Here is a 27,995-nt window from a genome sequence, read left to right as displayed (position 1 = left end):
CAAAAGCTGTACAATATTAGAAAGTTAAAAAATATTGAGACTCAAAAAATAAAAAAAATCCAGGATAGCTTTTGGCATTTATCACCAAGTCTCTTAACTGTCTGCTATATGTACTATACAAATGCATTTCCATGTACATAATTTACATTTCAGTAGCACGCGATGCCAAGTGTATCCATCACCATCAGAATTGCTTGCAGAGGATCCACAATTTCTTGCATATTATCCTTCCTCAAAACCCAAGCTGGTTTGATTCTGTGAAAATATTAATGGCTTGTCATTACAACAGTACATTGCCATAGCAAAAACAGCGGGCTAATTTTCAAGCTCTTACCTTGAAACTGTTTTCGTTCTAACAGGAGTTACCGGAACAAAGGGTGTTCCAGTAATGCAAGTGCTTGTTTTTTGTTTCACAAGTGTTCTTTCAGCATCCATTCTGTGCTTACGAGCTGTAAGTTTATAGAGGCTTTGAATGCAAGCAACTGCCCTTGGCATGCTTCGAATTTCCTGCGAGAAGGGGAAAAATGTCAATTAATGAAGGTGAAAAATTGTCAATACTGCTAATTTAGAAGTAACTTAACTAAACAAGAAACGAAACCTTTAGTTAAGGAAAACTGAATGTTCCTAATTCAAGTTGAGCTTCTACTCACAAATACAGCAAAACTATTCTAAAGCCAAACACACCTACTATCTATCAACAGCCCAATGCCATCAAAATGCTTAGCAACTGCTATGCTATTTGGGATGTCCGAAAACTCAAGAAGCTCTGGAAAGTCAGACTTTATAAATTTCTCATTAAGACCAATTTGAGTATGTTATGTAATCAAGTATACATCTCCAATGAACAGGCACAAATTAACAGTTTAACCACTGAAGGTTAAATTAACACTAAATTAACAAATTAACCACTGAAGGCATTGGCGAGGCATACAAGTGTATCCCCATCTTGGAAATGCATTTAGCATCAACAGAGTTTAGTCACAATCAAGTTCACAGCTGTAACAGATAGTAGAGGAGGGAGAGAGAAGAAGAAGAAAAAAAGACAAAACCCAAAATATGGTTGAAACAAACTACTAAAAACATTTAAATCTCACCAAAGCTCTCTTTGAATCCTTTGAAAGAATGGCCAACAAACAACAGGTCTTTGTGAAAATACTTCCTCCTTTCTCTGAAATTTTGTCCCCAGCTTTCCCTCTGTACATTTGTAGTAGGTCCAGTAAGGTATCTACAGAATTTTCAACTTCATAAACTGCTTGAGTTGTTTTTTCATACTGTCATGAGACACAAAAAAGGTTATATCAACAGACCTTAAAAGTTTTATTTTGAATTAGAGAAGAAGAAAAAAAAAATCATCCTTTGAGTATTTTTATAATTTGATCTCTAAAGTGATTAAAATACTTGGTACATTATACTGTGGCGCAAGTTACTCGACAGTAAATTTAAGAGCAGTACCATGAAACTGTTAGTAGATGGACGTATCAGATTAGGCTACCACTTCATTCATGAAGGCTTTCAGAAACAAAAAGCTACCCTTTGGGCTTTTCTGTCCTTTTTAAAACTCCACAGAATATGATTTTACATTTAAAACAACAGTCATTCTTTAGCATAGTCAGAATGTTCCAGCTTTTTTCCGCCCCGTGAAATAAAAATAAAAGGCCTCAAGTATAAACATCCATAGGATTGATATAGAATAAAACACTAGATTTAATGTTCAAAAATCATTCTGTGGATAAATAAGAACTTCAATAGTTTGCATCTACAGATTTATACTTTTTTTTCTTGAGTTTTTTTTTTTTTGAACTTACCTTTGAAACATTAAGTAGAACTTGAATTGAATATTTGATCACATCCATACATGGAACACTCCGGTTGCAACTTCGTATGAGAACAAAAATAGTGAAGATGGCTCTGCTCTGGGCCATATTTTCACAGCAGACTGGGGACAGCCTGGTAACCACTTCTATAATAATAAAGAAAATTGTGAAGCCTAAGCATTTTGTTTTCTAAATAGAGCTTTCTCTCATTTTTTAAATAGACCTGGTAAAGTAAATACCAGTAATTACTGATTCATATCCTTCAAGTATTTCTAAACTGATCACTTCAATATCGCAGATTAAAATTAAACCAGACAAGACAATCCACAGACCACTAACACTGCCCGAAATTTAAGAAATTCTTGGTCTGTTCATATCGTCTTATGTAAAAATTGTTATCTAGAACTAGGCAAGCCAGGGATCATACAGGACTATCTTGCTCTGCATAACTCTTTAAAAGTTGTCTTAAAAATAATCAATAATCGTTTTAATCAATAATCTGGTTTTAGTCTGGAAAAAAAGTCATACGTATTTTATACTCTCCAGCCCATTCACGTTTCACAGTGTGAGAGAAGGGCATTACAAATCCTTTCCCGCTGAGAAGTGCCAACCTCTGTCATCCTATCCATCTATTAGTTACAATAAAATGAAATACTGACCTAGGTGCTTTAATGCTGCAAGAATATAAGAAAGATGTTTGTATTTTAGAAGGTACTCAATGGCAATTGCAGTCCTGTTGCATAATTTGTTTTCTTCTCTGCTCTTTTCATTAGCCTTTACTAAACTTAGTCTTAAGGCTTTAGTTTTTGCTGTGTCATTGCTCTTTCTCCAAGAATATCCTCTCCACAATGCCTACAGAGAAGGAATTTCAAAGAAGGAAAAAAATGAACGTAAGTGACAATATAGTAGAATTTCCAGAGTTAGCAATTGTTTTTACATAATTTCAATTAGTTTTTAACTAGTCGATAATCAATTTTAGCACCTTACCTTCCAAATAGCGAATTTTCAGCGGAAAATAAGAAAACAAGTACACCAGAGTGCGTGTGTGTGTATATATACATATATACACACACACACATATATATATATGTGACCCCATATGCCCTCAAACAGTATGTTCTTACTATTACTTCATGGTCTGTTGGCACTTAGCTTTGATGTCTAAAAATAAGCCTGACAGTTTGCAACACAACTGATACATTCACAGACAAAAATAAATGTTTTTCCTCTTCCCCAAAACCCACAAGAAAATGAAGAAAACTGCATATATTTTCTTACAAGAGTATTTACCTGCACCTTGGCTATCCCAGCTGCCAGTTTTCTGCTACGCCTGTAGGCGAGGAACCTTCGCACGTTCCGCTGAATTACTGTCGCCGCGTCGCTTCGGCGACGTAGCCAGACTCGAACCATTCGTTGTAACCGAATGATTCTCTGATAGTCTCTGTGAAATCTTTTTTGTTGTGCTTTTGCTCGGAACCATCTCTGTTTAAAATTAATGGAGTAAGATATTTACTTAAGCCTTTTCATTATTTCTCATTTCCCATCCTAAACAAGCAATGATAAAAGCTGAAAACAAATTTCAACATTAATTTTGACAGATAAGTTGGTCAATGTCACCAGTTCTGAAACACCACCATGATTCAGCTCTGACCTGGGTAGCTGAAAGACAAGACTATGACATGGGTTGGGGAAATATTTGGCCACCTCCCCACTTCTCTCATTTCCTGCTCCCTCTCTTCCCCTCTATACAGAAAGAAAAACAGGGTACAGCCTGACAAAGCCAGGCAAAGTCCTCCTTCCACCCATACTCTGCTGCTTTAAGGCAAAGATACAACTAACAGGGACAGGTAACTGAAATTTATTTTGAAGGAGGAGGGCAAAGTTCAACATGTGGTACTTCCTAGATTAAATATAACATGTTTATATTTAACATGTCAGCTTAAGTAGATTCCAGGACCACTGACAGTTTAGAAACCATCCAAATACCTCCCTGCATCCCAAGAGCTGGCTTAGGTAAGCAGATGTTCTTCACTGCTTGTCTTGGACATCTTGAAAAGTGTCATGTCCAATCTTTGCTACTTCTGTTAGGATATAAAGAGATTGGCTGAGAGAACACTTGTATTCCTTCAGCAAACCTACGTGTCTAAAGGGAGCATTAAACCTTCACATTCAGCCTCAGCTCTAAAATGCTTAAACTTGCTGCTACAATCCTGTCTAGATCTACTGGCCTAGCTGGGAATAAGCAGCCTTAATGGTCTCCATATTGCACATTTTCACACACGAACAGTGTGAAAATATAGTTCAGCAAGCAGAAAATTAACTAAACTATTTTGCACAACCAATCATCCTTAATACACTAACCTGTATTACTAGAACAGAAGAGATCTTGTTCTGTGCATGTTTTAACACAAGGTGAATTCTATATGCCCTTTGAATTTTAATTGCAGAGATGTGATGATATGCAGCTGCTGTAAAATAAAGTAGCCTCTTCTTGTGTTTCTGTTCTGAAATCTGTAAAAGAAAAAGAGACCGAAGAACATCATTACCTTTCATATTCAGAGGGTAGTTATCTTCTAGGAAAAAAAAAAAAAAAAAGGTACACTGATCAACTAACTAAAGGCTAAGCAATCTTTTCTGAAATTGTTAGCTCAGAACTAGGTAAGTCTCAAACCTGGGCCTGAAGCATAAAGTATAACAGAGAAATGACTATAAGCCACAACATTAACAGAAAGCACAAAACAGCAGAACAGGAGCACTGTAAGAGTGTAGGTACAAAAGTATCAGTTGAGAGAAAGATTACACACAGAGATATCAGAAGTTTAAGAAAAAAAGGAAGTACTAAAACATATTTTGTATTCTGATCTATACTGACCCACTCGATTCTCAAAACAGTCACCAAGAAATAAGGTTCCACAGCAAACCAGTTGCTTACTTTCTTGACAGCCACAATTAATGCCAATACGGCTCTGAAAATATTTTACATCAAGAGTAAGCTTTTAATGTGCATAATACCAACCTTTTTTCTGACTAAATAGCCTCGAATAAAGGCTTGTAGTCGAATGATAGCTCTTCTAGTTTTGTTGTATTTTACGAACTGAAGCCTGCTTTCCTGCCAACATCTCAGATGCTTCTGGATGACCAAAGCAGCAGCTTTTTGTTGAATAAACTTCCTTCTCTCCTTAAAGCCTCTATATGTTGCTTGAATTAAACATGCAGCTTTGAATTTCTAAAATGGATTTTAAAGGGTACATTGATTACTTAAAGTTAAAAGTACTCCTGTCAATCAATACACACTTGGAATTTAGATCTTAATCTGTTGTAAGCCATTAAGCTAGCAGGTCAGTTTTACATTTCATCTTGCTACCAGTATACAGAAGGGCAATGAAAGAATTGGAACAGTTTGAGAACAATAAACTTAGTTGCTCAAAGCAAACAAACTGAATGGCTTGAAATATAACAGTTTTGATTTGAACAATCTTTGTTCTGACCCCATCTTCTTTTCTGTACATTAGAACATTGATTAAAAAAAATAGGTCAAATGCCCTGAAAGCCTTTAATAACAAACAACCACCATGGCAGAGCAGGATTTAAAGTGAAAACATACCTTTTTTATTAGTCTTCTAGCCCTGTATTGCCTATATGCCAGCTGGATCTTAACTGCAGCCTTTTTAGATGCCAGAAACTGATGGCGAACTTCCCTTGCAGTCAGGGTTGCTCTCCATCTTCTTTGGATTGCAATTGTGCACACCTTCATTTTCAGGAACCTAACATGAAAATGCTTTTTAGTTTTGAAATAAGAATTTTTAATTGGACCATTCAACTTCCAGAGGCTGGAATTGAAGCAAGATAACTTATTACATCCACAGAATATTTATACATAATTTCAATTAAAAACAAAAGAAAAATTCACTAGTTCAACCTCAGTAACTCAGACATAAAAATATATCAAAGCAGTCAACAAAACAAACAAACAAAACTCATAAAGATATTAAACTAAGAAAAAAGTTTTCTGGTCCCTTATCTGTTCAATGTAACAGCAGCAGCCAAAATCCTCTCAGGGCACCATCAGGAAAGATCCCCAAAATAAGAAAGAGGACAATACATATAAAAGGTGCTATATAAAATCTGGCGTAGGTATACCTTGAGGACTGCATGCAGTTCAGGTCTTTTAACCTCAAAGAGGATGTTGTAAAGCCAGAAAAATGACCAAAATGGCAGGAGATGGAACTTAGGACTTAGATGGAAAGACTGAAAAGCCTGGATTCTTCAGACTGGAAAAGAAGTGGTGGAAAGGGAGAAAAGAACAATGCATGTTTACAAAAATCACAAAGATATGCTGAGAAGAGCATCTCCAGCAGGTCAAGGGAGGTGATCCTGCCCCTCTACTCAGCCCTGGTGAGGCCACATCTGGAGTATTGTGTCCAGTTCTGGGCTCCACAGTACAAGAGGGATGTGGAGCTGCTGGAGAGAGTCCAGCGCAGGGCTACAGGGATGATCAGGGGCCTGGAACATCTGCCCTATGAGGAGAGGCTGAGGGAGCTGGGCCTGTTCAGCTAGAGAAGAGAAGGCTGAGAGGGGACCTGAGCAGTGTCTAGAAGTACCTCAAGGGAGGGAGTGAGGAGGATGGTGCTGGGCTCTTTTCAGTGGCGGCCACCGACAGAACTAGAGAAAACAGCCACAAACTGAAGCACCAGAAGTTCCACATGAACTTAAGGAAAAATTTCTTAATGGTGAGGGTGCCAGAGCACTGGAACAGGCTGCCCAGAGAGGTTGTGGAGTCTCCTTCTCTGCAGATCTTCCAAACCCGCTTGGACGCAGTCCTGTGCCACGTGCTCTAGGTGACCCTGCGTGTGCAGGGGGGTTGGACTAGATGATCTCTAGAGGTCCCTTCCAACCTTAAGCATTCTATGATTCTATGATTATTAACCAAATGCTTGTTTAATCTATCAAGATATCTAGTGTGCTAGCAGGAGGATCTAGTGTACAGGAAGATCTGATGTGCAAGGAGATGATTTTTTTTTTTTTTTTTTTTTTTTTTTTTTTTAAGACAACAACACACACACAGACCACACACACCACTTTTTCCCCTCCTGTGGTTATTTCACACCTGCCACAGGAAGTTTTTGGAGGCAGGTAGATGTTAAAAGGTAATAAATAAATACATAAATAACCCTCACACCTGACAGCAGGTCTATAAAAGGCACAGGCAAGAGTATAATTTCTAACATTCTTAATTCAAACCACACTGAGGTGTGCTGAGGAGCACAAGAAAACACCTTAAAGTAGTAGTTATATTCATGTACTCTCCCTAAACAGCATTTGGTATGGCATTTACTATATAACCGCTTCAACAAATAAGCGCAAAGCAATTTATTATTCCACTATATGTTCCAAGGGAATAGTTTTTCATCAGTTTCAGTTGGGATCTTAACTGTATCAAGAATATCCTTCCTGAAAACTGAAGGAAAATTGATCACAGCCTTCTCTTTCAAAATCCCTAGTAAGCAAAACTTCAAATATTCTGAGGTATATTCCAGTCCAGAAAATATTTAAGCATAAGAATAGTTTTGCACAAAACAATCTCAGCTACATCAGCATGGTTATATTCACGCATAGTTACACATGCTTGAGGGTCAGAACTTCAGAATCTATAGGTATCTACCAGAGTCCAATACAATAAGCTATACAATAACTGCTCTTAAAAATAGAGAAGAATTTTGTATTACCAGATCCTCTGCTGCACGACACTGCTGAAGTGACTCTGAGTAACACAAGCTTTCACCAGAGATGCATATTCTTTTTGTGCTTTGCAACCTAGAAACTCAGCTTGAATTACTTGTGCTGCTCTAATTTTGTCAGCGAACTTCTTGGCTTCAGAACTTCTATATGATGCCTATTTAATATTCAAAAAGAAAAAAGGGGAAATAAATAAAAATCAAGGCTCTATATTTTTGCTTAACGGTACAAAAACTTACAAAGCAAAATATCACTTTGGAGGAAAGGTTTTTAGATTTAATACTGCAGATATGATTAACTGAATAGACTCCCCATATCTAGAAGGTATTTTATACAGCAAATTAAGTGCAGACAGACCACACATGCCACACTAACACTAGTTAAATAAACTAGTTACATCACAAAGAAATAAAGAAAAATAATAATTACAAAAAAAAAAAAAAAAAAAAAAAAAGAATTACCTGATTGCCAATGGCAGCCATTGTCATTTGAAGGAATCTTTGTTCAACTTTTTGCATCTGATAGGCTCTGAAGTGCTGCTGAATCAGTATGACAGAAGACTTGCACCGAAGGAATTGCCGCCTCTGAATAGACCCACGGAAAAATGCCTTGGAAGAAAAAGGCATAACCTTGGAATATTTCACTTGCATGGTACATGAAAGATATTTACATAATTTTAAGTATGGATCAACTTAGTAACTTAAATTGCTATAGAATCCAATTAATTATTTTTTCTTCCTTTTAACCAAAATTATCACACACTACTCCAATAGTTCAGGATATATATATAGCTATACATCCAGAAAATGACCCACTTCCTAGGAAAAAAAATGAAGTGAGGAATACATATCCCTCTCATCTACCATTGGTAACACATAAACAATAGGATAGCAAGTGCAATCCAGAAGATTATTATATCATAATATCTTTTTTCCTTTCCTTGATGATCTGGGGGAAAAATGCACCTGCTTTTAGAAAAGTACCCTGAGGAGAAAACCCTTTGCTTTTCCCTGGGATAATTAAGGAGATCTCAGGAAGTCAGTTAGAACTTTTCCCAGAGGCAGACTCAAAAGCACAGACTCCCACTACATACAATATAAACAGTAGGGAGAAATAGCTCCCTTCATCCACAAAGGAAAGTTATATATACTTATATACACACGCATACACACACACACAGAACTAGTCTTCTAAGCTTCCTCGAACTCCCCCTGGGCAGGCATTTAAGATTGCTATATAGTGACAGACATATTCTCCGTGAGACAGACATGTTCTCTCTTTTCCTTAAGACAAGATATTCTCCTTACTTGTGGTCAAATGTACTAGTATTTTATTTCATCAATGACAGAGGGCTTAAAAAAAAAAAAAAAAAAAAAAAAGATATCTTCTCTTCCTCAGAGGACCTCTTCTAACATCCAAGAAATCAGAAGACTACACTTTCCACACTTGTCCTTTCGAAAGACAAATTATGCCATACAGAAATAACAAGATTTCTCTGTCTACATTGCTAGAAACTAAAGTCAGGCCTTTTATTAAATCCAGCATGACTGACACTATCAACTTACTCAAGTCATCCTAAACCTGAGTCTTAAAAGGCAGGCAGACATCGCCACTTTTCACCATTTACCTCATGCTATAGCCCTTAGTGGGTTGCACTTATTGCAATATGACAGTTTTCCTTCTCATTCAAATCAAAGCAAGTGTTCGTTAAGCTACTATTAATTATAGAAAAGACAAAAATATTAAAAGGACATTAACACACACACACCAATATCAAGATTCCAGTTTGAAGAAACAACCTCTTCGGTAGAAAACATAGCAGTAAAAAGGAAATAAGACAGATTTGTTTATGCTCCTGCCATTGACTAGACTTTAGGACCCAACTCTAACATTTGGCTTTAAAGCACTATTTGTAAGAATAGTGAAAAATAATCTATTAAATACGAGTACCTGAATTTTTATCGCACTTTCTTTAACTCTTTGAAATCTCTTCTTTTCAATGAATCCTCTAACTCTAGCCTGCACTATGATAATATTCTTCTGGATTTGTAAGTAAGTTTTTCTTTGCTGTTTTGCAGTCAAATAAGATCGGTAGCATCGCTGTAGAACAACTGCCGCTTTTTTATATCTTAAATACTCTGATTTAGTTTTATGCATTAAATAATAGGCTTGTAATGTAGTAGCTGTTCTTTTAAGTTGAATAAATCTTCTACGATGCACAACCATTTTAAGAAAAGCCTGAATCTTTCTCGCAGCTCGTATTTCTCTTGCCATTTTTCTTGCTTTCATTCCACGATAGGCTGACTGAATACTTATTATTGCTTGTCTCTGAAGAGAATATTCTGCTTGCTGTAAACGAGCCGTGCAACACGCTCTGTACCACCTCTGAATAGTGACTGCCGAACTCCGAATCAGTTCATAGCGAGTCCTTGCCCTTCGGCCCCGGAACATCGACTGGATGATGACAGCTGCCGCTTTCATTGCGAGAAAATCCTTCCTTTGCACACTCATTTGTGAAAATGCTCGAGCACACTGTGCAGCCTCAGTGTTTTTATCTAACTGCCAAGCGTTTTTAGCATGAGAAGCCAACTGAATGTGAAGGAAAGCCTTTTGGTTTTTTGCATATTGTTTGACCTCAGCTTCTTTAGCCATTTTGGCCCTGAACCTTCGCTGTGCAACTCTGACAGCCCACTGCAACCGTTTATAGTATTGATATTGAATGTACATGCGATAGCTGGACTGGATTACGGTTGCAGAGACATGCATTATTTTCAGTTTCTGTCGTTCCTTCATGCCTCTGTATGAGGCCTGAATAACAAGAGCAGCCCTCTTAATTGTCAGATACTTCTTTCGTTCATTTTTTCCTTTAATGTAGGAACGATAGTAATTCTGTATAACGATAGCTGCAATTCTCATGTTTTGATAGGACCTCCTACTCTGGTGCATTCTGTAGGCTGCCTGGATTTTCCTGGCAGCTGAACACATACACTTAAAATTCTCCCGTGCTCTAATACCTCTGTACGCTGCTTGTATGCGAATAGTTGCTCGGCAAAGAGAAAGATACTCCCGAGTATGATATCTTGACAAAATCAAAGCTCTGTATCTTCTCTGAAGGACAATAGTAGCTGCTTTAAGAGAAAGGTATCTTTGACGTTCTCTAAAGGCTTTAAAATTCTTCTGAAGAATGACAGCAGCATAATGCATTTCTCTATGTTTTTTCGCTCTCCTCTCTCGAAATGCCTTCTGAATGCAAATTGCTGCTTTCTTCAATGAAGTAAAATATTGTACTGCAATCTTTTTCAGCTTATTGGCCCTGTACCTCTTCTGTATTAGCTGGGTTGCCCACTGCACCCTTCTGTAATGGTGGTACTGCTTGTACATTCGATAGTTCTTCTGTATTGTAAGTGCTGCCTCACGTCTTTTCTTCATCAAGGACCTTGTTTTCATTCCTCTAAAGGCAGCCTGAATAACTAAAACAGAATTGTGCAATTTTAAGTATGTTTCTCTCGCACGCTTCCCTGCCCTGTAAGCACGATAATGCTGCTGTATGATTACTGAAGCCAGCCTGACAGCTTGATAGGAAATGTAAGTTTTATACATTCTTAACGTTGCTTGGATAACTGTAGCAGCTCGATGCATCTGCTGTATTTTTTTCCTTACCACAAAGCCTCTATAGGCAGACTGTATGATAACAGTAGCATTAACGAGAGAGAGGTATTTTTGACGTTGAGTTTTTGCTAGTTTTGTTGCTCGGTATTTTCTCTGAATTGCAATAGCAGCTGCCTTCAGGGAAATAAAGTATTTTCTTTTCATAAAAGTTCTAAATCTTCTTTGAATAAGCTCAGCAGATGCATTCATAGTTCTTATAAGTCTTCTGGTTTTCATACCACGGAAAGCAGCCTGGATACAAAGCACAGCCTTTTTCACAATCATATAGTTGTGAACCTGTGCGTTTCGCTCCCTACAGGCACGGAACCACTGCTGAATCTGTCTGGCTGCCAGTAACAATTTTCTGAAGTCTCTGCGTTGCCTGTACATTCGATAATAAGACTGTATTATCGCTGCTGAACGATGCATAGCTTTTAAGCCTCGTCGAACCCTCAGGCCTCTACAGGCAGCCTGAAGGATAATAGTAGAATTCTTTAGTTTCAAGTACTTGTTGCGTTGTACTCTGCCTAAACAAAATGCTCTATATCGCCTTTGAATTACAGCTGCTGCCATTCTCATTGCCCGGTATCTGATGTTTATACGATGCATCTTAAACATGGCCTGAATAGCAACAGCTGCTTGATGCATCCGATGAATTTGTCGTCTAACCCTTACACCTCTGTAAATAGCTTGCATCCTGACTGTGGCTTTCCTTAAAGACAAGTACTTTTGCTTTAGACATTTAGCACACATAACTGCACGATAGCGCCTTTGAATCACAACAGCTGCAGATCTGAGTGCTACATACTCCTTTTTTACCAGGTAAGATCTGAAGGCTGCTTGTATAACTGTAGCAGCTTTGCTCAGTTTGCTTAACTGCTTCCTCACGGTCATTCCACGGTAAGCAGACTGCAAAACCAGCACAGCAGCCTTTGTCTTTAGATAAAGCGTACGCTGGGTTTTTTTCCTGCAATAAGATCTGAAGTATCTCTGAATCACTAAAGTTGCTTGCCTTAGTTTTTGGTATTTTTGTTGATTTCTATGCATTTTATAATATGACTGAATAATTGTTGCAAAAGTATGCAGCTTTTGGATTTGCCTTCTCTCAGTTTTCCCTCTCCATATTGCCTGGATGCGTATTACACAGTTACGCAGCTCAACGTATTCCTGCCGCTGTTTCTGTCCGGTCACTCGGGCTCTGTAATGCTGCTGGAGAGTTAACACAGCGCGGTAGGTAAGTCTGAACCTTTTCTGGGCCAGAAATTTTCTGAAGGCAGACTGTAATGTAGTTGCAGCAACATGTTTTCTTTGAATCTGTTTTTGTACTTTCCAACCACGAAAAGCTGCCTGTAAAGAAAGCACAGCTGCCCTAGTGGTCAAGAAGCTCAATCTTTGCCTGTTACCAGCCTTACAGTTTCTGTACCATCTCTGAATCACAATGCAGGCTTGAATCATTGCCCAAAATTTCATTCTCGCAGCATGAGTCCTAAAAGCAGTCTGAATTTTAACAGCAGCTGAGTATTCAAGTTTACAAGCTTTGCGCACTTTATAGCCCCTGTAGGCTGCTTGCAAGCACACGGCTGCGCTTTTGACTCGCAGGAAGTCCTGCCTGCAGCGGCGCTGCTCTCGGGAGGCGCGGAAGCGCCTTTGAACGACGACAGCAGCGCTGTAGATGCTTAGGTAACGTTGCCTGTCTCTTCTCATTCTGTAGCATGCCTGGAGAAATATCGCAGCCTTCTTCCACCTTTGTATTTGCTTCCTGACAAGACAGCCTCGAACTGCAGCTTGGATTCTTATGCAAGCACCCTTTAATTTCGTATAATCTTCTTTAAGCTGAAGAACATATCTACGAGACCGATATCTTTGTTGGACATAAAGTGCTGCCTTCCTTAACGTACAATAACGCTTGTGTGCTTGTCTCATCCTTACAAAAGCTTGAATCTTTACTGTTGCATCTTTTAAGCTTTTAAATTTCTTTCGGACAATATAAGCACGGTAACTTGACTGAATTTTTACCACAGATCTTAATATGCGAGCCTCTTTTCTTGCTTGCATTCCTCTGTAGGCAGACTGCAGGACAAGGACAGCAAGACGCATCTTCTGGAAGGAGGAAGCTGCTTTTCTAGTAGCGAAATGTGCCCTATAACGAGCTTGAATTACAGAAGCAGCATTTTTAGTCGCTTTATATCTCTTTACTTGTTGGTATTTTCTCACATGCGACTGCAGGGTAAGAATAGATTGTTTTATGCGTAGAAATCTTAGTCTCTCTTGTCTCATTCTCCACAGTGACTGAACAACACAAGCTGCCCTTGCTTGCCTGTATAGCATACGAGCTTTCATGCCTCTAAAAGCAGCTTGGAGAACTATTATTGCTTTACGTTTTTGCAAATAGTTTTCCCTTTCATTTCTTCCTGACCTGTAGGCTCTGTAATACTGCTGAATTGTCACTATTCGTGCCCTGTGTTCCAGGTAAGTACGTCTTGCTAGCTGACACCTGTACCAGGCCTGAATCTTGGTAACACTTTGCTTAATGCATAAATACTGCTTCAAGTCTTTGTGCATCCTATACCAAGACTGAATGACAAGAGCAGCTCTCCTTCTTTTAGCCAGCTTTGAGGCCTGCCACTTTCGGAAATAAGCCTGCAGTACTAACGTAGCTGCAATTTTCTGTTTCATTTTGCGCGTTCTCCATCTTCTGAATGCAGACTGAATAGTAAGTGCTGAAGACTTTAAGATTTCATATCTTCCACGATCTTCTTTCATCAACTTAGTGGCACGCAGATGGTGTTGAATTGTAACAGCAGCCCAAACAATTCGTTTATATGAAGTAACAGACATAATCATCCTTATCCTTGCTTGTACAAGAACAGTATAGTATCTGAGCTGTAAATATCTCTTCCTAGCAGAGTACCTCCTCCAATAAGCCTGCAAGAAAAGACAGCAAGTTTAGGATTTTTTCCATGCTATCTAGAAGTTAAGTCTGAGAACTAGTAGCCTAGGAATTAGATTTCTTTACTCCTACTTGCCCTGTAGGAATATAAGTGTAGATCTCTATGCAAAACCAAATTTATATGCTGGCACATGGCAAAACTCATTCAGACAACAAAGAAGTGCTCTTAAACTATCTGACTGAGCCATTCTTTAATCTCCACTCCAAAGAGAAGTCTTAAAAATATAGTGCTTAGTTCTTGGTAAAAGCTGGAAAGGTATCACAAGAAACTGAAAAAAAAGAAATTAAATAATACATCAGGTTTTTAAGACAGTCTCAATTGCTGTAAGCAGGGCAAGTGATCCTGAACAGCACTTTAACTTCAAAGGTTTCAAATGGTATCGTGTAACCTCACTTTATATCATATTACCTGAATAACTATGGCAGATTTGCTTCTGGCTTCCTCCAGCCTTGCCTTTTTTAGATTTAAAAATTTCATCCTGGCTAAGTATCTTCTCCAGTACTTCTGGATGATTACTGCTGCATTCCCCTTTCTAAGGATGCGTCGATAAGACAAGAACTTGATTGCATATTTTTGAAGTATCCGAGCAGCTTTGTCTCTTTCCTACAAAGAGTCAATTTTCAGTTAGCATGAGAGTTTCCAAAAAAGTTTTTGGTGTATTAAAATAACCATCTGAAGCCATCTCCCACAAAAGTTATGCTTGCTAATATCAGTTTTTCTTCACCCCATTAAAAGAGCTTTTGTGATACAGAATATTATTTCAACTCTATGGTCTCTGCAAACAGACAGTATTAGTTACAAATCTGCTTGATTGTTCTTTTCCTTTGCTACTAAATTCCTTCAGCACTCCTAAGGAATTAATTTTTAAGCCTCTATTTTATTTACACTAATTTAATCTATGCTAATGGAACACTCCAGAAAGCTGTTCAGCTACATTTAGCTTTTAATTAATAGAAGAATACACAATCATAGAGACCATCATACCAGAAGAAACCAGCAAGACCATCTACATCTAGCCCACAGTTCTGTTTGCATATACCACCAGTGCTTTTACAGCAGCCAACAGGCTGTAATCACACAGTCACATACATCAGGGTAACTACTCAAACACAAGCTTCAACATCCCCCTCCTGCCTAGCAGATGACAAAAATATTTCACTTGAAGACTCTTTCAGTATCTAATAATATTGTGTCTCAGTTAGTGGTGAAATGATCATTTTTAGCAGTGTCATAGTTTTAAAGCCATCACAAGATCTGGCAGAACAATCTGAAAAGCAAGAAGCAAACTACTCAAAATAATGCAATGTAACTCAAAATGCTTTGGTGAAGTTGTGCTCCCGAGCAAAAACGTTAAACCCACCTGGTTTAGTGTTTTTAAGATAGAAAGAGTAATTGATAGTAACTCAAAACAAACATCTCTGATTTTGTTTTAAGAGTATTTGATTTGGAGAAAAGGAAGGATGCACTCTAATTAGAGCATAAAAAAAAGAAACCATGGAGAACAGTAGTCTTAAACAAATGTAATTACTCCAGAGTAGTCATTAATTAAAACATTTTTACTAGTAAAAAGGAAATACGTTTTGAAAACAAAAAAGTGCTACTATTAATTGGAATGTCATATTATTCTGATAAATCTGTACCCTTCAAACACTAGCACTGTATTATTCCATTTAGTATTCCTCAAAACGGGAGCTACCAATATTGTACAAGCAAGAGATACCCGAGAGAGTTTCAGTTCCTTTTTCAGCCTGTACTTCCTCCAAGCAGACTGAATTAGTCGAGCAGCTCGAGTTTCTTCACGAAGATCTAGAAGCCGCGAACACAGAAATGACAGGTAGGTAATAACAACCTAAACAAACACAGAACACGGAAAGTTAGGAAATACCTAGGAGAACAGGATACATTTACATTAACTCTAGAGGCATCTTACCTTCTCATCAGGAATTGTATTTGACATATCTGAGTGATGAATCATTGCAGGTATTCCACCTAGGTCAGAAACTGCAGCATTGATCAGCTGGAAGTTCTTCTTTTCATTTTCCAACAGTTCCTTGTATAGGACTGATGTAGTTACAGCTTTGCAAAGAAATGAAAATATTTGTCAAATTAAGTTGAAAAAGAAATTTCATTATTATGAATCTGTGCACATCAAATAACTCACTTTGGTCAAACATTCCTTCCATAACGTTTAGAGAAGTATCAGACTCTGAAGAGGAGGAGGAAGAGTTCAGTCCCACCACATGAGTTCTTGAGCATTCCACTGTTTGAGTTGTACGCTGGCACACGGATTCCAAAGGCACATAACAGGGATGGTAGTAATGAATCAAATGACACAACACTCTACCATCTGAGAAACATACTGTGAAGTTTTCCACCTGTTTAACAAAATACGGTAAGATACGAGGTTATTGAATTTCTCATCCCAGGTAATTGGTGCAAACAGCATATGGAATTTGTCATCTTGTAGTGTGGAGGGTGATCAAGCATGGCTTGCACAAATTTATTTCAAACATGAAGGAATATTAAGGGACTAGTGTTTTCCTCGGACATGCATTACACAGTGACCTACAGTTGTAAGAAATGAAAAAGATGTGAAAGTAAACACAGTAAAAAACAAACAAAAAAACAGTAAATCTCCATGGGAAATGATAAAGAAACCAAATGGCATTATTTCTACAGAGAGGACCCCAAGTAACTCCTACAAATAGCTTTGCAAAAACTCTTATTATTCAGAGCAGAAGAGAGAGAAGTTTGGAACTAGTTGTTCTGAAGGGTATTTTTGTGTCTCAGTCCTTCCTCTGAAGGAAAATACCCTTTGACTCAAATTAAAGTGAAATATCCAGACAAACTCATAGAAAGCCTATTACTCCAAATTAGAGCAAATTAAGTCCAGAGCAAAACTTAAAGTTACCAGATACATACTACATACTAATGGTAACTTTTTAAGAATCCTTCTCTAAAAAGAATAAGCATTCTTATTTCTGTGTAGGTATCTGCAAAGGTACGTTTTGCTGTCATATTTACCTTGATATTATAAAATCCACAAACAGCATTGACCCAAGCCATCAGCAGCTCCACATTTCCACTATAACTGTGAAACGAGGCATTACTATTGTTATCATCTTGCTTTTTACTATGATTTGAAACAGGCTTGAGACCATCCAACTTTCTCTTTACTTTGTGTGCATTCTTTAAAAACTCAATTTCTTCTCTTAACTGTTCTGCATTAAGACAAACATCCACCTATTGGAGAGAGGAAGAGAAAATGAATAAATATCTTATTACACCACTGCCAGCCTGATATGCAACACATTGTAAGCAACTAGACAAGCTTGCTGGATACCAGGGTTTAAGGTAGAGAATTTAAGAAAAAAATGCTCTGATTTAGCAAGCAGAAATTTGTCACATGTCCTTTCCGGTTACTAGTTCAGTAGTTTAGCTAGAGCTTGGTAGCATTTTGAGATTAACTTTTTTTTTTTTAATAATATTTTAACAAGTTATCACTTCTGACAGTAGACAGTATAAACTCAGAAGTTAAGTTTTCCTCAAAGAGTTGTACAAAAATATTCCAGAAGAGAAAGCATAGTTAAAATGTTATCTAAAGTATATTGTTAGGAAACACTTAGGAGGCAACGCATGCATGGCACTTTGAACATACAAAGCTAATCTCTCCAGTCTAAACCCTGATTAGTGAAGGCTCCACAGACAACAAGGAACCACTGAAAAAACAGCATTTTCATCACATCTTGATTGTAACTAGTATTAAAATATATAATAATAATAATGTACTGGAACGGTACCTGGAAAGCAAAGACAATTTTCCACAAGAGTGCTAACGTTCGTTCTCTGTGTCTATCCACAATGTCCCTGGAATCAACTGAAGCACCTATCAAGTAAATCAAAGAATTATAATACTGACTAGTACTCCAATGCACTTCGACTAACTCCAGTATCTGGGCCTTACCACTTTCATCTTTCAACTGAATTCCTCGCTCTTTTAACACATTAAGAACAATATCAACATTATGCATCTTCTGAAGACGACTTATTGCAGGAACTCTCAGCTGTTTTGAAAGATTCCAGTTTTTTGTGAGAAGTTCCATTGTTCTTCTAAAAAAAATAAATGGGAATTTTATAGTTTAATGCCTAGCTAAACTCACATTGGACATTATATAAAATAAATTAAATGATCTGTATCAACGCACACAAGACGAATGCCACATTGCAAGTCCACAGCCAGATTTGTTACAGCAAAATCAAATTCATCAAGTGGAGTCTGAACATGACTGACAGGTAGTCCCAGGAAACTCAGATGCCGGGAAAGATCTCCCTCGCCACTCAGGAAATCTCGAGAAAATGCCAGCAGAACATCTTTGCTACTCTAAATAAAAAGAAGATAACAAGGTTAGCACTGCAACCCTTGTTAAGTATCAAGTGTATCCCTGTCCATAAAGCTGCACTCCAGATTTCCTTGCCTATACTTATAAAAGACACCTTTCATAATTTCAACCTGCTCATACACCTTTAATTTTCACGCAACCTAGCAATGAGTCACCAAAAGCACCAAATCCATGAATATTATTCTCAGTCTCAGGAGTACAAACACCAGGAAAGGAGACTATTTCAAAACATGCACACACACACAAATTGTTTAGCAAGAAAATTTGTGACATGTCACAAACCTATGACAACAAACTATTAAGAGAAAAAACACTCATAAACAAACTTGCAGTTTAAAATCAGCTCTAGTATGCTTGGTTTGTGTTTAAATACATCAGACACTCAGCTTTATATAGGAAAATTAAATAATGCAAGATAACCAAGTCCTTTCTACAGTAGCAACTGTAGTTTTATTGGGAATTTTTTTTATATAACTACAAGATCATCTGTTGAGAATGTTCATGTAAGTCTGAACAGTCAAGACTTGTAAGAAACCAGCATTTATTCAAATAAAACACAAAAATTCTCCATTCAGTCATAAAACAATTTTGGAAGAAGGCATCAAATCTCAGATCTCTTACCTTAAATTCTGCATCTTTGCAGAAGAGGCAAGGGTCATGGTCAATGATTCTAGACTTCTTGGCACAATCCAGAAAGCAAATTAACAGCAGCATTTTTTTCAGTGTGAATTTTGATAAAGCTTCTTCGTGGCCTAAAAGGATAAAATCCATGAAACGGTAGTTTTATAAACCCAAAGCTAAGTGCTAAAAACAAGCTGTTTGAAGTAGTAGCAGTTACCTTCTCGGTAGAGGTGAGGCACAGTGGGATGCCTGTATTCTGCTGCAATGTCAGGGTTCCAAAGCAAGCGATTAAGAATAAATATTGCTAACCCCATAACATCACTATTGCTCTCCAAACTTATCAGCTCTCCATAAACAGTCTAATAGAAAGGGAGGGAGGAAAAGAAAGGGAAAAAAAGTTTTAAAGCAGAATCACAGATATTTTTAATTATGGAGGGGTTTTCTGAACAACCTATGCTACTGAAATTATATAGTGGTAAACAGCAGAGCTACAAATGTTAAAATAATTGGTCAACATACCCTAAAATCAATTAAATTTTCAAATCAGTCACTACAGGATCAAGCCAAAAGAAGTTTCAATCAAAAGTAAATCTCATCTAATTTAAAGATATACATGATTATCTCCATTTGCAGAGTCAGCCAGGAACTCCCCTAGGAGGGCTTCAGCTTTTTACAGTTTACTAAAGAGTGAAACCAACAATAAAGCAAACTAAAATTTTGAAATATTGGTCAGGGAATTAACATCCAATTTGCTTCAAAGCAAGTCTGTTTTAGTAAGAGCTACATGCTATAACTGAAATTAACTGACCTAGATTATTTAAACAGAAAAGAAACAAAAAGCACTAAACACTTGTAGCTAAAACAACTGCTAGAATGCTACAAAGTTTTGATCATGGACCATTAATTCTGTGCTTACCTCTAGGCCTATACGCAGCCACAAAGGGTTGTAAGATAGAAGCCAGTTAAGGACTTTCTGTCTTTCTCCTGCAAAATAAAGCCTTGTAAGATTACGTCCAACAAACATTTCATATTTATACTAAGTAGGATTACTACATGAAAATTTCTTCTTCTTCCTAGAAAATATGCAAGCCTTTAGCATTCTTACCTACATCTTTCCACAGATGTCTATCTTTACGGACCAGCAAACGTCTACTTTCAACCTCAAATTCCAACTTCTTAATAGCTTTGACCATTTTCTCAGATGTAAACAAGCGGCAAGCTGCACGTCGTAGCTTATTCAGCCTGCGCTGAGCAGTATAAGCTTTGAGAGATACTTCATCTTTTGTTGGTGCCTTAGGAACACTGGTTTTATGGTGGTTCTCTACTCCCAAGATAAGAGCTGCTGCATTCACTGTTTAAACACACACACAGAAAGCCTTTACATCTCAACGAAACCTTTTTGTTGGTGGTGATTTTTTTAAGCTTTTGAATAACAGCCTTATTTCCCAGAAAGCTTATGATCTGTTTCATTAAATACGTTAAGTCCGTGAATTATTCAAGAATTTAATACAACAATACTTGGAAAAAATACAACTGTACTATCAATTTACTACAGTGGCAGCTACAGGGATTTTTAGCAGGTGCAGATTCCCCCTGCACACTCACTGGGGGCTGCTGGAGCTGCATGTTCCAGTGAGTACTTCGTGTTTCAGTGCATGCTTCTTATTGAGGTGTATCACAAGGGGGAAAATAAGGCTCAGAAAGGGTCAGAGGGTTATAAAGTTCTGTTAGAAGGGACAACACTTCAGTAAAAGGTTGAGCATATTTCCTGTTTTCTATCACTGAAACACATTACCAAGTATTTGCAATTTATAATTGTCTAAAGTTAACTCTTAAACAGTGAAACACACAATATATAAATAAATACTACAAAAAACTACTCTTATGTAAGAGTTGAGTGTTACAGTACAACAGAGACTAACACTAAGCTAGTTCTTCCAGTTATTTTCATCAGTATTTGTATTGCAAATTATCCAACACGTAAGAAAATTAAAGGACAAAGGGTAAATTCTCATTTTACCTTCTGGGGTGTTTGCTTTTACAGTGAAGTCATCAGGGGTAAGTATAAAATTTAACCACCAGGTGAAACCTCGTTGTTGCTTCTCCTTCCAGCGCTCATCATAAAACATGTTTTTGGCAGCAAAAGGCATTGGATGTCTGGGAATAGCTTTTAAAAAAAGTGTAAAATAAGAGCTCTTCAAATGTTTGGTAAGTGATTTGAACTTCACTGTGGAAATATTATGTTTGACATTTCATTTAGCACTATAACAGAAAAATAGCGGGTTAGAATCTTGAGTGACTTGTAGATCAGACATTTGAATGAATTCCTCCCAGAAATAACAGTTTAGATTATTAAAACACTTGGAATAAAGAAAAGATTTCTAGAACGCAAGCCATTTGCAAGACACCTTAGAGCAACTAAAAGTTGAGGAACAACCATTTTATAGATTCATTTTTCTGGACAGAAAAAGTTTAGAATTACAAGCTGCATGAAATCATTATCCTCCTGGCAGCAAGTTCTCTCTTCTGGAGTAGAAGAGGCATTTCACTAACCACATCAGTCAGCTAGGATACAGCCATTTACAGTGGAGGGAAGCAATATCTACTTTCAGCTGATCACATAATACAACTAATTTTCCTTGTGAGTAATCATGACACAGCTTGAAAGGTAGATAGCTTTTTTTCTACTAGATACTGTTTTGATGTAGGCGCTGTATCCTATTCCCCCTGCTCTACCCAAGATGGGTCCTGCCAATAGCAAGCAATACCAGAATAGCAACTGGGGCATTCAGTTCAGTGAATATTGCTTTGCCGTGAAATACCAGATTTCTGCCTACCTGTTTTCAGCGGTTTCACAAATGTCAGGTGAGACTGAGCCAATCCAGCAATAGGTTTACTAATTCTTTTCGCAGTTTTAGATGCTTTCTGAATTGAAGAACCTGCGAGCATTGACATATAAATATAAAAAACAACTGTCAGTGAAAGTCAACATGTCATCAAACAGCAAAATATTAATGTTTGTAACATTGCTGAGGAACTGGAGTAATTCCCTATGAACCCATATAAGACATCAGTAATTTCTTGTGAGTGATAAAGAAAGCTCAACAAAGCCTGACATCAGTCAAAAGGAGGAGAAACAAACAAACAAACAAAAAACTAGGAATGAAAAACAGCTATTGTATCACACAGTCCTTTCTTACACTAAGGAAATTAGCAATTTTTTCCCCAACAGATTTTCAGCCTTACAGATTTACACTAACTTCACCTGAGAATAGATTCCTTACTACCTCAGGGAAGGTGGTAGACAGAGAGACAGGAATTCCTGAACCATTAGATAGGAAAATAAAAAACAGTATTAAAGTGCAAACTTGTACTCACACAGACTCAATTCACCGCTTTACACACATTTACAACTCTGAGACCAGTCATACTGAACGTCAAATCCCCACTTGCAATAACAGCATGCTGGTTGTGAAAAGTTACAGACTAAAGTTCCAGTGTTACCAAAGCCCAAAATTGTAATGAAGTGGTAATATCATTTCATCATGATATACTGCAGTCATTGTGAAGTTTCATCAGGATCTAAGCTACCTCAAAGAGCTAACCAGTGTGACGTTAAAATACTATATTCAGAAAGTGCTCTGTATTGTGACCGGGTGTTAGCTGCTATCATCCACCACCTAGTGGTAGAAGCACTTATATGCAACACAGGAAAAAAAAAAAAAAAAAAAGGCTCTGATTTCTGAATTCTACTCTCAATGTGTAAAAATACATTTTTCAGTGCAATTAATTTTCTTATGCTGACAGGGAATAAAGGATTTAAAAAGCATGCTGTTACAAATGGACTGTATTTGTTGCCTGACACTCTGAGAAGCTGTTACTTCAAAAGCAATTCAGATAAAAAGGACTATAAATGAGAGGATGCACTCTTCTGTTCAGCTGAAGTAGTTTTTCCATAAAACATTCACTGTTAAAGGATGCAGCATGCAACACAAACTTGGAAACTACATTTTTGAACAGATGTCTAGAGCAATCCATTCAAATATTTGTAATAGATGGTGTATATATGACAGGAATGAGACTTGAAGCCAACCACATAACTCCAATTTTGACCTAGTTCTCAAGTTTGTAAGATGCAGATAATACCTATTAAATTACAGATATTCACATTACAGGGATAAGAAATATGCTAGATGGCTCAGTTTGCTATACAATTTTCACAATACTACATAAAGCAAATGCTTCTCACCAGCTTTCTTTCTCTGTGCTGCTTTCTCTTGGCCCATGTGTTTGACTGCTCCCGGTCTAAGAGCAGTGTGTGCTTTATCAACCGCGCTAGACATCAGAGTTCTTTTTGTTTCAACTTCTTCCACATGCACCAAAACTGCAGCGCTAGTGCTTTCTAGGTGCACTTCACTCTTCCTCTTACGACTCAATGAAGTTGATCCAGTGCATGAATTTGCTTTGCTGTCGTGACATTTGTTCTCAACTGAAATGGGACCTATAACTGGAAGGCGGCTAGCTGTTTCTGCCTTCGTCTGTACAGGAAGCACATCAACACATTCCATTACTGCACTGTTGAGGCATTTTCTAGATTTTGGCTGGATGTTTTCTGTCCTTTTTCTTTCAACAACATCAGGCTTATTTTTAATGACAGTAGCAGAAAGGATTGGACGTTTTTTTGGTTGGTCTCTCTGAGAATAACTGTGGGTTTGAAGTTCCTCTGTAGAAGGAAAACTGAGGTGGTTTTGTTTGGGCTTGTCATAATGAATTACCTGTGATTCTACAGTGCATGCCTTAGAGGGATCATTTAACTTGTGTGCTGTACGAACACACACTTTTGACTGTACACGTCTATTTTTTCCCCATTTCTTTATGGCATAAGTCTCTGCAGCAGAAGATACGGAAGCTGCCTCAAGTTTGGGAGTCTTTGACTGCAGATCCGATAAGGTATCTTTCACAAATTGATCAGGTGACAGAATTGGAACAGGCTTCTCCATCGAGATGTCTTCATCAACTTCGTAACCGTCTTTTATAAAAGAATCTGGACTCAAAATTCTCCTCATGCCCAAAATGGGCACAGACGCTGAATGTTCAGGAGTGCAAACAGGTGAAAGCGTACAATTAGGAATTACTTCATTACTTGAAACTGTCGGTTGTACTAATCCATTGGAAGAACTGTATGAAATTTCGGATTTTAATTCATTATGACGATCCACATATTTCTTGATGTTACCTCTGTCTATTTGAGGTAATAAGTCCTCCTTTACAGCCACAGCAATGTCTGAAAACGTAGTAGATCTTCTCATTGAAATTGGTGTACCAGCAGCATTGTGATCTTCCTCTAGCATAGGTGTAATAGGAGATATAGGCAGCTTATTTTCTAGGCCAGCAAAGGAGTCATTTGTTGAGGATATGCTGCTTTGCTTTGTATTCTGATTTTCACATGACTGAAGTGGGCTTCTAAGTGTATTCAACCTTTGGGAAACTTGAAAGGTTTTATTAGTATTTTTAACTTTTGAACTTCTCCTCTTCACCCTTGTTGAAACAGCTGTTTCAGAAGCGTTTTTCTTTTTTATGTTATCCCAAAGACTCTTCTGAAAAGGAATAATAAATGCAAGTGAGCATTCTAAGTTTTAACTTGTATATACAAAATTAACATTATTAACGTATATTTTTGAATTCAAAGTCTAAAAATACTTCAAAAGACTGCCTAGCCATGTAGCATACAAGTATGAAGACAGGTTGAAGGAAATGGATTTGTTCAATCTAGCGAAGAAAGATGAACATCCCACAACTGGGAGGAGGCGGGAAGGGTTGAAATCTAATCACCATCTTCCAATACCTAAAAAATAGTTACAGAAGTCATAAGAATGCATGGTGATAGGTCAGAAGGCAATGGACACAGACCACTTCTGGGGAAACTCCATCTGGATACAAAGAAAAAAAATGAACTCTTTACCATTAGAAGAGTTAAACATAGGAATAAGATGCCCAGAGAAGCGGTGGAGTCTCCCTCACCAGAAATACTCAAAATTCATCATGAAGGGGTCCTGGATAACCTAGCCAAAGGCCTTGTTTTTAGGCTGAAAATGACAATCTCCAGAGATTGCTTCAACCTAGACTACTCTGATTCTATGATTGCAATAAACTGTACATCCATCAAAATACATCAACAGAACTACAATAAAAATAAAGCCAAAACCAATGTTCCTAGTCCAAAATTCACCAGAACTTATTTCCAGGCTTGAAAACACTTGTTTTCCAGTTATATTCTGGTTTTATTCTCCAAGCTCTAATACACAAGTAAATATTTCCCAAAACAAGGGAACAAAACAAGGCAATGAACACTCACACATTTATCAACTATTACTTTGCCATCTTTTGATTTTGCACTAATAGAAATGATATCTCTTTCAACTATGCAAAAACAGCAAAATTAATCACACTTACCTTTTTCTTCACAGTCTGCTCAACAACACCCAGGAGCACAGCTTGATGTTTCACAATGCCATTAATAACAAAAGTTACCAGTTCTCTAACTCTTCCTTCTTCTAATGGTGTCCATGTTATAGGAATAAAGATTCTTTCTCCCGACTATGGGAAAGAAAGAAGTGTTTAGTATATGGCACTAAGGCACACTGATGTCGTTTATCATTTCTTACATTCAGAACACATGATTATAAAATGTCGTTTTTTCCCCTTCTCTAACATTAAGCAACCTCAATCAGCAACATAACATTAAGACCAACATCAATAAGGCAAGAAGAAATTATATTGTTTTTGTACTAACAACCAATAAAGTCCTCTATAGCAATTTTCAGAGGACAGTATTTAGACTGATAGTTATAGCTTAATTTTCAACACTTTAACTGAATCTAGAATAAAGCTTTTTAGATATTTTAAATGACTTAAAAAAAATCAATACTCTGCAAAGATACTTGTCATACGAGTTCAGTGAATAAAAATGAAGACACTGTGTGTCTAATCTGCAAATGAGCAAGAATGCCATGGAGCTAACTAGGAGCTAAGATTTTTCACACCTAGTGATCTACCAGATCTCTTCAGTGTTCTGCTGATACAAGTACTAACAGACTGAACAGCTTACTGCTCAAATGGGCTCAAAAAGAGAATATGAAAAAGACCAACCTTTAAGGCATTCAGAGAGTTCCACCTCTTTGGGCAGATACATTTAATGAAAACATGTAGATTAGTTAAATACTGATTGTTTTTGACAGGTTTGCTGAATAAACACATATGGAGTTATTATAAGCACAGGAACATGTCATTCAAGCACTCGCACACAGTGCGAGCTTCCAGGCTGCTTCTACACACATTGTCCCAAGAGCTCTCCAGGGTGTTTTTTTCTCTTCTCTCCTACAGAAGGACTCCAGGGAATCTAGAGAGCCACAGGTGCATGTTTGACTAAGCACCTCATAAAAAAACTGATGCTGACTGAACTAGCTATTTACTGTTTATATTCCCTTGGGGATTGTAATTAAGATTATTTTGAAAATTAGGTCTGCTTTACCATCAACACGAAGAGAAAGGAATTAATATTCTGCTCACAACTCTCTCAGTCTTTTTTCCTAAACAGATATCCTATAACTACTTAAGAAGTTATTAAAACGAAAACAAACAAACAGAACCCTGACCCTGTCTTTGTTTTCTTTTGATGCCTCAACAGAAGCGAGGCAAAGCCCGCATTGCCTTTTCAGCACTGGGCAGAGAACCGGTCGTTTCCCGCACCTTCGGGAGACCAGGAGAGCCTCCCCCGCTCTCCCTCGCCCTGGTACCGCTTCTGCGGGGGCGTTGCTCCCTTCGTGGCCCGCGACGGCCCCAAGCCTGCGCGGGTGCCGCTGCCCGGGCGCTGAACGAAGCGCAATGCCTGCGGCTGTCCGCCGGCCGCACCGGAGCGTCCCCACTTCCTCACCATCACCTCGAGCTCTGCCATTTAAAACCCACCTCCCCCCAGGAGAGGAGGGAAGGGGAGCTGTCCCGGGAGCCCCCGGCCCGGCGCGGTACCTGCACGAAGAAGCGGCGATGCTCGAGGCTGAAGCCCTTGTCGGCGGCCGGGAAGCGCTCGACGGCCACCTCGACGTCCTCCGCGTTGGGGTTGTCGAGGCGCAGCAGGCGCGTGCGGGAGGCGCCGAGGCGCAGGCTGCCGAAGCTGAGAAAGGGCGGCCGGGAGAAGTGGCTGAGCACGAGCACGGCCTCGTCCTCCTCCTCATCCTCCTGCTGCTGCTGCGTGGCCCAGCGCCGCCGGGCGCTCGCGGCGGGGCTCAGCGCCCACGCGGCACCGGGGAGCAGCGCAGCGGCCATGCGGGGACACGAGGCAGAGCAGCCGCGGCAGCTCCGGCAGCTCCGCGGCACCAACGGCCGCGCCGCCGCCCGTCCGTTCAAATCCCGCGGCTCCGCCAATGGGCGTGCGGCACCGTCCCCCGCGCCGCCCGTCACTCACCGCGCAGCGCCCGCCCCCCGCACCGCTCCGCCAATGAGGGCCCGCCGTTTGGTTTAAACGGCCGCACAGCGTTACCCGGGTGATGCGGGGCGGGGCTTGAGCCGAGCCCGCCCCTGCCCAGGGTGAAGGGAGGGGTGATGGCGCCGGGCAGGAACGAACACGAGCGAAAACCAGAACAGGACCTTCCGTAAGGGACCAGGAGCAGCCAAGTATTTTTTTCTAAATAAATTTAATTTACAAAATATTTTAAAATAAAAAGTAGAAGCAAGAACGCACACAATTGACCAAAAAGCCTACGCCTCACCTTTTTAATCTTTCAACTTCCAAACCAAAGCACATACGAAGCATTCCATGCTATCAAAAA

General features: G+C 38.6%; 1 protein-coding gene across 2 annotated transcripts; it reads right to left on the bottom strand.

The window, feature by feature from the left end:
* Positions 1-140: 140 nt before the first annotated feature.
* ASPM (assembly factor for spindle microtubules) lies at positions 141-27,492 on the bottom strand. Of its 2 annotated transcripts, XM_088524374.1 has the most exons (29): positions 27,196-27,492; positions 25,624-25,767; positions 23,420-24,767; positions 22,008-22,109; positions 21,191-21,337; positions 20,276-20,521; positions 20,087-20,154; positions 19,388-19,529; positions 19,171-19,301; positions 18,355-18,530; positions 18,114-18,259; positions 17,950-18,035; positions 17,174-17,392; positions 16,311-16,524; positions 16,080-16,225; positions 15,870-15,998; positions 14,558-14,752; positions 9,501-14,123; positions 8,012-8,158; positions 7,558-7,707; positions 5,419-5,592; positions 4,831-5,040; positions 4,176-4,325; positions 3,105-3,296; positions 2,474-2,666; positions 1,806-1,960; positions 1,095-1,271; positions 335-507; positions 141-255 (listed from the first exon to the last, which is right to left on the bottom strand). In XM_088524374.1, the coding sequence occupies exons 1-29, from the start codon at positions 27,490-27,492 to the stop codon at positions 150-152; spliced, it is 10,386 nt and encodes a 3,461-aa protein (XP_088380500.1). In that variant the 3' UTR covers positions 141-149. The 2 variants fall into 2 exon arrangements, with proteins under 2 accessions (XP_088380500.1, XP_088380501.1); XM_088524375.1 differs by lacking the exon at positions 4,831-5,040 and having other exon boundaries at positions 5,419-5,578; positions 7,541-7,707.
* Between the last annotated feature and the right edge of the window lie 503 nt (positions 27,493-27,995).

This window comes from Tinamus guttatus, unplaced genomic scaffold (assembly GCF_059628265.1).
Source record: "Tinamus guttatus ecotype Peru unplaced genomic scaffold, ASM5962826v1 Tinamus_guttatus_pri_ptg000211l, whole genome shotgun sequence".
NCBI classification, from domain to species: Eukaryota; Metazoa; Chordata; class Aves; order Tinamiformes; family Tinamidae; genus Tinamus; species Tinamus guttatus.
This window is presented reverse-complemented; position numbering and strand designations above follow the sequence as displayed.